Raw genomic sequence first — 11,296 nt, 5'->3', positions numbered from 1 at the left:
AATTGAAAAATAAATAACAATATGCCTAAATTGTATTGGATATTTTAACAAATGTTTAGTAAGTTACAGTAGAGTAGAGCCCGGCCAAAAGAGCCTACCTTGTCGTGGTGGCAGATTAAGAAATCTTTTGGCCAAAAGAAAAAGCTGCTGGCTATGTGTGTGGTGATGGGAACTGTAAATGTGTGATCAGTGAGGATGTGGTGCAGAAGTGGAGTTTTTCCAAGACAGGGTGGTGGGACTATGGAATGTTCAAGGTGTGGAGGTGGGGCTACGGTGGAGCCTGGGTGGAGTTTCAAGGGGGCCCTGAAAATTTTGCCAGTATGGGGCCCCAAAACTCCTAGTGGCAGCCCTGACAGTTCTAGCTGATAACCCAGTGGGTGGACAGTGTGGTGGGTGTAGTGTAGCTCATTAAGGAGGACAGTGTGGAGGCCATATACCATTTAAGGCTTATTTAGGGCATAGTTTGGATGGATATTTTTATGCAGAGGGAATTTTGATAACATGCTTATTTTTAAGGGCACAGTGTTAGGATGTGCTGCAGAACACTGAAGAAGAGGGAAGTCTGCAGAGATGAGATGTGGATGTGAAAAGTCATCAGGGATTCTGGACAAGATGGAGACAAAAGATGGAGAAAGAAAAGACTCAATCAGAAAAGAGGTCACCTATAATGTACCTGGATGTAAATGTTTCCTTGTTGATTCTGACTTTGCCTCATCAGTGCTGTAATCTTGTGTGCGGGACCTTCACTCCTAATGTATCTGTTTACACTGTCTAACCTTGTATTGAATTTAATGTCTGTACATGTCCTCAATTAAATGTAACGTGCTGCGGAATATGTTGGCGCTATATAAATAAAAATTATTATTAGTGGCAGTCCAGCGGCTACCTTGGGGGGGGGGGCAGATTTTTGTCAAATGAGACCTTTGGGATTAATAGCAATGCAAATGCCAGGAACATAGGATGTCATGTACTGTATTAGACAAAGGGTTAAGAAAACTCTGCTTAATGGTTTTTATTCTGCAATCAGCAAAGTGCATCATCTGGTAGAAAATGTTTTAGTGAAACCTCTTGAACGTCAGAAGTATGTCTGTTCTTAAATACTTTCACGTATAAGTAAACTCTCGTAATAGAGGTTGAGGACACTTGATAGCAATGACGCGACTACAGGTCCAGGTATATATGGTGGATCAAGGCTTGGGATAAACATACAACCTGCTGATAGCAGAGAGGAAACAGGCCGCCATGGAGCAGAGCAAGACCGTGTTGATGGACACACCACCAGTAAGTGGACCTGCGAGGTTAGAGTAGAGGCTAGTGATGGCCAGATTAGGAATAGAACTCCTATGGATATCGGTGATGTGGTTCCAACTGTAATCCTCTCGGCTGGTATCATGGATGAGAATACTACTCTCCTAAGTTCATAGTGGAGAATAATCAACTAACGGAATTTTCCATAGTAAATAATCACTTTATATCGTGGTCTACTATGTGAGTGCTCAGGATTATTCCCAAAACGGCAAGTTATTCCTTATTCACTGACTAGGGGACCACTTGCTGATCGCCGGGGGTCCGACCATCTGCCTTAAATGAATTTGCCTCTACTCCATAATTTGGAGGAAGCAGGCACTGCTAAAATGATAGTGAGTGCTCACTGCGTAGTAAAAAATCATAACAATAAGGAGAAATAGAAACTATGCTCGGACAGACACATCCTAAAATGTAATATTTTTTTTCGGTAATGCAAAAAAACAACAGACACAGATGGATTAAAAAAAATGCACAAAACCTACAGTATGTGCCATAATGAGAATAACAGTCTGAGCTCAACTAACGAGACAAAAGACTCCGTCTCAGGAGATATCCATAAACATCCAAGGAACTGTTAGGCAAATGTGACCAAAAACTGCAACAAAAATACAAAAAAAATATAAGAGTAATAATAATAATAATGGAAAATATATTATATATATATTCAGTGTCCTCTTTTTTTTTCCCAGGTATATTCAGAGCTGCTTCCCATACCTCGTATCCCATGTCTCGGCCATGTTAAGAAGCTCCTATGTGTGGTGGTGATTGTGGTAGTCCTGGTTTTGGTTCTTCTTGGGTTCCTCTTGATGGGTGTGTTTATGAGCCAGAAACACACAGAGACGGTAAGAAAGAAACACATGTAATAGCCACCTATGTCATAGTGTGGAGAGGTTACAGGTGTAATAGCCCTGAGCTCAAAATTCTTAGTGCCAAAAAAGTTTTAATTTTGAAATTTTGCACCCCCAAAAAGTGGAATTGCCAGCACCCTAGATCTAAGGCAATGCACTTGCCCCAGACATCTCTTTGGGAAATCCAAATCTCTGGGCAAGTGCAACTTTGACCGTATCAGCATCAATATGATTCGCTGCATAAAGACCTTGTGGTAGAACAAGGAGTCATAGGCTTCTGTAGGCCTCAAGCAGTGTCCTGACACAGGTGACAAAATGACAACACCTCAGTTCGCTGCCAGTGCTGGCATCCTCTGTGTGCGAAGGAGAAGAGGACTCGGTCACTCAGATTAGGTGTTTATTTGGCATTATTATTGGAGGAAGCAAATAGGAGACATCATTACTTTTTATGGGGGCATTAATACCCCCAGAACGCATAATTAATTTTCAGGAGGCATTATGACTGGGTTGAAAGGTGCAACATATGCCTCACCCCTGACTCTGGCAACTTATGCGATGACACTGATACCCAAAGAAAACCACAATTATAGGGGTAAATTCCTAAATACCTTTAATTAGCAAATTACAGTATGCACTTTTGTTGAAGAAGGCAATCACTATAGTTTTTAAATGGCCACTCTCTGCTATACTGTCAGAAACTTGTCTTTGAATGTTAATAAGACAGGATGACTGTGAGCATGTGCTGAAAGAAACACTAGTGATGCTGAGGTAACAAGAGGCTGCTCACACTGCTGTACACCTTGTATATCTCCTCTAATTCTGGAGATACCAGAGGTGCTGAGATAAGAAGAGGTTGCTCACACTGCTGTACTCCCTGTATATCTGATATAATACTGGAGATACGAGAGGTGCTGAGGTAAGAAAAGGCGGCTCACACTGCTGTCCACCTTGTATATCTCATCTAATTCTGGAGATACCAGAGGTGCTGAGATAAGAAGAGGTTGCTAAAACTGCTCACACTGCTATACAACCTGTCTATATGATCTAATACTGGAGATACCAACTGTGCTAAGGTAAGAAGAGGCTGCTCACACTGCTGTCCACCATGTGTATCTTATCTATTTCTGGAGATACCAGGAGTGCTGAGGTAAGAAGAGGCAGCTCACACTGCTGCCCTCCCTGTCTATCTGATCTAATACTGGAGATACCAGAGATGCTAAGGTAAGAAGAGGCTGCTAACAATGCTGACCACCCTGTCTATCTGATCTAATACTGGAAATACCAGATGTACTGAGGTAAGAAGAGGCTGCTCACACTGCTGTCCACCCGTACTATCTGAATACTGAGGCTGCTGTGACCTAGAGATGACCTATTCAATGTAACATAGTAACATAGTTAGCAAGGCCGAAAAAAGACATTTGTCCATCCAGTTCAGCCTATATTCCATCATAATAAATCCCCAGATCTACGTCCTTCTAAAGAACCTAACAATAATTGTAAAATACAATATTGTTATGCTCCAGGAAGACATCCAGGCCTCTCTTGAACCCCTCGACTGAGTTTGCCATCACCACCTCCTCAGGCAAGGAATTCCAGATTCTCACTGCCCTAACAGTAAAGAATCCTTCAGACGCAGAGGATGCCCCTTTGTGACCGTCACATTCCTTGGTATAAACAGATCCTCGGCGAGATATTTGTATTGTCCCCTTATATACTAATACATGGTTATTAGATCGCCCCTCAGTCGTCTTTTTTCTAGACTAAATAATCCTAATTTTTCTAATCTCTCTGGGTATTGTAGTTCCCCCATCCTTTTTATTAATTTTGCTGCCCTCCTTTGTACTCGCTCTAGTTCCATTATATCCTTTCTGAGCACCGGTGCCCGAAACTGTACACAGTGCTCCATGTGCGGTCTAACCAGGGATTTGTACAGAGGCAGTATAATGCTCTCATCATGTGTATCCAGACCTCTTTTAATGCACCCCATGATCCTGTTTGCCTTGGCAGCCGCTGCCTGGCACTGGCTGCTCCAGGTAAGTTTATCATTAACTAGGATCCCCAAGTCCTTCTCCATGTCAGATTTACCCAGTGGTTTACCATTCAGTGTGTAATGGTGATATCGGTTCCTTCTTGCCATGTGTATAACCTTACATTTATCATTGTTAAACTGCATCTGCCACCTTTCGGCCCAAGTTTCCAACTTATCCAGATCCATCTGTAGCAGAATTCTATCTTCTCTTGTATTGACTGCTTTACATAGTTTTGTATCATCTGCAAATATCGATATTTTACTGTGCAAACCTTCTACCAGATCGTTAATAAATATGTTGAAGAGAATAGGTCCCAACACCGACCCCTGCGGTCCCCACTGGTCACAGCGACCCAGTTAGAGAATATACCATTTATAACCACCCTCTGCTTTCTATCAATAAGCCAGTTACTTACCCATTTACACACATTTCCCCCAGACCCAGCATTCCCATTTTGTGTACCAACCTCTTGTGTGGCACGGTATCAAACGCTTTGGAAAAATCAAGATATACCACATCCAATGACTCACCTTGGTCCAGTCTATAGCTTACCTCTTCATAAAAACTGATTAGATTGGTTTGACAGGAGCGATTCCTCATAATCCCATGCTGATATTGAATTACACAGTTATTCTCATTGAGATAATCCAGAATAACATCCCTCAGAAACCCTTCACATATCTTACCAACGATAGAGGTTAGACTTACTGGCCTATAATTTCCACAATTATGGCCTATAATTTGTACTGTCAAGTTATCTTCAGGTCACAGCAGGGAAGCTTCCTACTGCACATGCTCCTGTCCTATTAACAGTCTAGGACAGGTTTCGGTCAGTGAAACAAGGCAGTGGTCATATTTAGAAATTAATTTCAAATGATATTTTCCTTTCGCCATTTTTTTATTCCCGGAGAGCCCCTTTAAAGCATCATTATAATTCTTGTTTTATCCACGACAGCGTTAATCATGGATTAATTGGTAGATTTCTTCCTTGATTCAGTGGTAAAAAATGGACATGGGCGGCCAAAAAGCAAGGATATGTGTGCAACCGCATAGACTATAATGAGTACATGTTCAATCCATGAAGATCAAGGATAGACCACGTATGTGAAAGGTGGACTTCTGAATGAGGCCTAAACATTCCCCCAATATTCACCTAACCCAATCTCTGCAAAATGTCTTGATTCCCCACTTTGGCCCAGACGATCCCACTCTTAGGCTAGTTTCACACTAGCGTTTATTCGACGCAGCGCACGGCGCCGCTAAGCCCCGCCCCCTGCTGGCTCCCTGCCCACCCCATCCGGTCATCGCCACCTACTATCGCACATGGACGTTTGCGATCTGCGCACCCTATCTTTAGCATAGGGTGCGCAGATCGTGCGCTGGCTGTGCGCTAGTAGGATTTTGGCACGCACTGCGCACTTTTGAAGGTGCGCCGTGCCGCCGAAATGCAACATGCTGCGTTCGGCGCGCACGGGCGCACCTTCAAAAGTGCGCAGCGCGCGCCAAAATCCTACTAGCGCACGGCCAGCGCACGATCTGCGCACCCTATGCTAAAGATAAGGTGCGCAGATCGCAAGCGTCCATGTGCGATAGTAGGCGGCGATGACCGGATGGGGCTGGCAGGGGGCGGGGCTTAGCGGCGCCGTGCGCTGCGTCGAATAAACGCTAGTGTGAAACTAGCCTTAGGCTGCGTTCACACGTTGCAGGTTTGGTGCTGATTTTTTTATGTGTATTTTCAAATTACATTTCAGCATCTAGATTATACACAGGTTTTCAATAAAGTGATAACATATCCCAGTAATATGCCGTCACTTTACGAGATAGGAAATACTCATTTTATTCAGTTATCCACATTCCCTATTTTTTAAAGAGGTTTCTTGATACAAAAAACTGATCCTAAGGTGTATGTCTGCTGAGACCCCAAGTGATCAGCTACAATATGTGATTGCAGGTGTTCAATCTCCTTGCAGCGCCACCACAGGCAATAAGAAGCATTACACATTTGGATCGTGTGGGCATAGTAGGCCCCGATTGGGTCTTGCAGAGCAAGAGACCCTCTTTATGGCAGTTCTTAGCTCTGATTAAAGACCACTCACTGTGTTTACAGTGCAGTGCCATGGAGTATATACTGTACAGTTGTGGCCAAAAGTATTGACACCCCTGCAATTCTGTCAGATAACACTCAGTTTCTTCCTGAAAATGATTGCAAACACAAATTCTTTGGTATTATTATCTTCATTTAATTTGTCTTAAATGAATAACACAAAAGAGAATGAAGCAAAAAGCAAAACATTGATCATTTCACACAAAACTCCAAAAATGGGCCAGACAAAAGTATTGGCACCCTCAGCCTAATACTTGGTTGCACAACCTTTAGCCAAAATAACTGCGACCAACCGCTTCCGGTAACCATCAATGAGTTTCTTACAATGCTCTGCTGGAATTTTAGACCATTCTTCTTTGGCAAACTGCTCCAGGTCCCTGATATTTGAAGGGTGCCTTCTACAAACTGCCATTTTTAGATATCTCCACAGGTGTGCTATGGAATTCAGGTCTGGACTCATTGCTGGCCACCTTAGAAGTCTCCAGTGCTTTCTCTCAAACCGTTTCTTGTGCTTTTTGAAGTGTGTTTTGGGTCATTGTCCTGCTGGAAGACCCATGACCTCTGAAGGAGACCCAGCTTTCTCACACTGGGCCCTACATTATGCTGCAAAATTTGTTGGTAGTCTTCTGACTTTATAATGCCATGCACACGGTCAAGTAGTCCAGTGCCAGAGGCAGCAAAGCAACCCCAAAACATCAGGGAACCTCCGCCATGTTTGACTATAGGGACCATGTTCTTTTCTTTGAATGCCTCTTTTTTCTCCTGTAAACTCTATGTCAATGCCTTTGCCCAAAAAGCTCTACTTTTGTCTCATCTGACCAGAGAACATTCTTCCAAAACGTTTTAGGCTTTCTAAGGTAGGTTTTGGCAAACTCCAGCCTGGCTTTTTTATGTCTCAGGGTAAGAAGTGGGGTCTTCCTGGGTCTCCTACCATACAGTCCCTTTTCATTCAGACGCCGACGGATAGTACGGGTTGACACTGTTGTACCCTCGGACTGCAGGGCAGCTTGAACTTGCTTGGATGTTAGTCAAGGTTCTTTATCCAACATCCGCACAATCTTGCATTGAAATCTCTTGTCAATTTTTCTTTTCCGTCCACATCTAGGGAGGTTAGCCACAGTGCCACGGGCTTTAAACTTCTTGATGACACTGCGCACGGTAGACACAGGAACATTCAGGTCTTTGGAGATGGACTTGTAGCCTTGAGATTGCTCATGCTTCCTCACAATTTGGATTCTCAAGTCCTCAGACAGTTCTTTGGTCTTCTTTCTTTTCTCCGTGCTCAATGTGGTACACACAAGGACACAGGACAGAGGTTGAGTCAACTTTAATCCATGTCAACTGGCTGCAAGTGTGATTTACTTATTGCCAACACCTGTTAGGTGCCACAAGAAAGTTACAGGTGCTGTTAATTACACAAATTAGAGAAGCATCACATGATTTTTCGAACAGTGCCAATACTTTTGTCCACCCTCTTTTTTATGTTTGGTGCGGAATTATATCCAATTTGGCTTTAGGACAATTCTTTTTGTGTTTTTTTTTCATTTAAGACAAATTAAATGAAGATGATAATAGCAAAGAATTTGTGTTTGCAATCATTTTCAGGAAGAAACTGAGTATTATCTGACAGAATTGCAGGGGTGTCAATACTTTTGGCCACAACTGTATATCTTCACTGTTGTATCTCTTTGTCTTTAGATTTTTCAGATGTCCCTGCAGGATGGAGCCAATGCCAAGCTAAGAAGTGCTGGAGTGGCAACCTTCCACCTTGACGCTGGCATCAACACTTCAGACAGTGTTGTGTACGACTACAGCAAGGTACTGTGATCGTTATTCGTGTATGTTTGGAGAGTGCAGAAGCAGCAGTCATACATTTTTACATAGGGTGATGGAAGGTTAGCGTAGTATCCCAGGTGGTCTACAGCTCAGCATTTAAAGGGTTATTCCTGAAATGTTAAAAAGTTTGTCCGCTACTTTTTGTTTGATGACCTGTATATAGGATAGGTCATCAATGTCTGATCGGCCGGGGTCAGACACCTGACAACCCTGCTGATCAGCTGTTACTCACTTGCGGAGCTGGTCGTCTTCTGATTGCGGCCGAGGCTTCTTGGTACTACACATCCGCCTCCTATTTAAAACAATTAGAGGTGGATGTGCAGTACCCTAAAGCAGCCACTATCAGAAGACGGCCAGCTCCACGCAAGTGAGTACTTCCGGTCGGTGTCTGCCAACACCACCAATACCAGCTGATCAGGGGGAAGAGGTGGTGACGGGTGTCGTACCCCGACCAATCAGACATTGATGACCTATCCTAAGGTGATTTTACACTTATTTTCTATACATAGTTGCAAGCAGTGGGACCTCCTGCAATCTAAAGATCTGAGCTTTGGAACCTGAGAAATGGAGCAGATGTTCTCATGCTTGCCCTCCACTACTCTATAAAGGGTGTCTCTCACGGTCTAGGGCACTGCAAAAATAGCGGAGTACTGCTTATTATTCATAGTAGTTGAGTACAGTTATAGGTTAATATTCAATGGTCCTGGAGGTCTAGTGGTACTTAGGAGTTTGACCTTGAAAATTGTTTAGTGGTTAATGAAAGTTTTTTTTTTTTTTTTTTAATATTAGTAATTTACTGATCTCTGGGATTCCCAGAACTTCATAAAACTCTGCATCTTGAAAGTCGAAAAGATGCACAGGGTCAACATTTGCGCCACTCATTGTCTATGAGACTGATGAAAATTGCAGAATATTGGGAAATCTCTGGTATTCCCAAACGTTCCAGTAGGCCATTTTTTGCAGGGAATTGCCATCATATGACATACTGGTTCGTCATGACGATTATCTGGCATAGGAGTTGTCCCAGCACGATCGCCACATGGAGCTCAGCATAAGTGATAGAGCTCCATTCTTGGGGTTGCAGTGCTTGGAACCCAGCAGTCAGTAAGGAATAACTTTGAATTGTGTATAGACCCCTTTAATAATATATTTAACTGCTCAGATTGGGATCCTGTAATATATAGGCCCTATACATTGGGGTATATTCACACATAATGAGACACAGACCTGTCCCCTGTTCCCCTGTAAAAGGTTACGCAACTCGATCTAAGTGCCGCACACTACATCCAGTATGATTGACGCACCTCTAACAACTGATACACAGATTTTATACCAGCCACGACCGGTGCCGTAAACCATATCTATATTTCCAGCTGTTGATCTGCATCCGTCCCCGGCCTGGAAACGCGTGTTACATCACACACATGGAACCAGAACGCGTGCAGAGTCTCCAGAACATTGCCGAAAATGTGCTGAGCAAGGTAAACTGCTGCTGCCAGGTCGGCACATGTCACTAACTAGACTGATCCTTTTATCTCACTTTTTACAGTTGCATATATATTCTGCATTTTTACTTATTTTTTTTTTGTTAACGAAACTAGATAAAATGATCTATTAAAACGAATGCAGTCCCTAAGAGAAGGGATTTGTACTGTTATTTCCAAACGTGCGTGTCGGGCTGTCATGGGGATGTTCTCCTTCTAGGTGTTGACTGGAGTGGAGCTAAAAGATTTGTAGGACCCTAGTCCGGCAATCACGTTGACAGTCTGTGGCCGATGGACCAGAGCCATCTTTGGTATCCCCTCTGATTATTAGGCAAGGCACGGCATACTGCATGATGATGGCGTGGGGGCAAACAGAATACTCGCAGGCTGGAGGAGTCTTATAGGGCTCTGGTGCAGCAGACATTGGCGTGGCTGCTGGACCGAGGCAATACGAATCTTTTTGATCAACTCTGCTGACCATCGTTGGTCAATTGCGTTCTTGTAATTAAATGTGATATGTGCCTTACTAAATATTACATTTTTTTTCTTTACACTTAGCTGGGCTCTGGCAAGCAGAATGACCCCCTTAAGCTGGTGAGTGATCCTTCCATCCTGGGCACCACCATCCAAGTGCTGTGCGGAGACCTGCCGGTCTACTGGACCTAATGGACATTTTTCTATGCCACGTGACCATCTGTGTCCTCTACACTTCTACCTACCATGTCCAGACACATTATTCAATTTACTCTTATGTACTGCACCCATTAGTATCTGCCAGGTGCCGATAGATTATATATTATACCTCTACATATGGTCCCATGTAAAATAACATCCACTGCTGATGACCCCTGGATCACACATCTTACGGCACTATTATAGTCTGCCATGTTTCCATCACTGCCCATACAATACCCAGGCATGATATGCTGTACTCCTGAGGAAGCCATACAATGGTTGTACAGTGCTATGGCACATCATAATGTATACTCCCTGCGTCCCTGCATGTGCCTGCTTTCTTCTACCTGAACCTCAATCCCTGGATGCTATATACGGATTTGAATGTTTATTGTCCCCGTCTTCATGTCAGAAATGTATTACTGAAAATGACATTCAAATTGAAATTTTGCTAAATAAAATTTTCAGCATTCAGCGAGGATTGAGAGCTATTGACTTGGAGCGTCCGAATGTGAATTTGTATTTCTGTGCCTGTATTTTTAACAACAGGTTCCCTACCTCAATAGAAGGTTTCCTGCGGTGTAGCGTGCTGGTGAAAATTATTTCTATTCTACTAATTAAATGAAACAGACTTGAATGTTCTTTCAGCTCTGTATCATCTCTACGGTGTTCTCCTTACAGCCCAGACATTCATGACTTTTTCCAGCTATGCATCATCTCTGCAGTGTTCTCCATCCCAGACCTTCTTGACTTTTTCCAGCTATGCATCATCTCTGCAGCGTTCTCCATCCCAGACCTTCATGACTTTTTCCAGCTATGTATCATCTCTGTAGTGTTCTCCATCCCAGACCTTCATGACTTCTTCCAGGTTTGTACAGTCTCTGTAGTGTTCTCCATCCCAGACCTTAATGACTTCTTCCAGCTATGTATTATCTCTGCAGTGTTCTCCATCCCAGACCTTCATGACTTCTTCCAGCTATGCATCATCTCTGCAGTGTTCTCCACCCCAGA

The 11,296-nt window shown here is 43.3% G+C and overlaps 1 protein-coding gene across 1 annotated transcript; it reads left to right on the top strand.

Annotated features, from left to right (window-relative positions):
* The first annotated feature begins 518 nt into the window (after positions 1-518).
* On the top strand, positions 519-10,764 carry SFTPC (surfactant protein C). The gene is made up of 5 exons (XM_073557099.1): positions 519-657; positions 1,998-2,150; positions 7,989-8,108; positions 9,500-9,607; positions 10,169-10,764. Exons 1-5 carry the CDS (start codon positions 571-573, stop codon positions 10,274-10,276), a joined length of 576 nt encoding a protein of 191 aa, XP_073413200.1. The 5' UTR covers positions 519-570; the 3' UTR covers positions 10,277-10,764.
* The last annotated feature ends 532 nt before the right edge of the window (positions 10,765-11,296 follow it).

Source organism: Dendrobates tinctorius, unplaced genomic scaffold (assembly GCF_039654945.1).
Source record: "Dendrobates tinctorius isolate UK_male_01 unplaced genomic scaffold, ASM3965494v1 ptg000245l, whole genome shotgun sequence".
In the NCBI taxonomy this organism is placed as follows: domain Eukaryota; kingdom Metazoa; phylum Chordata; class Amphibia; order Anura; family Dendrobatidae; genus Dendrobates; species Dendrobates tinctorius.
Note: the sequence above shows the minus strand (reverse complement) of the source record. Positions and strands in the feature narration are given on the sequence as shown.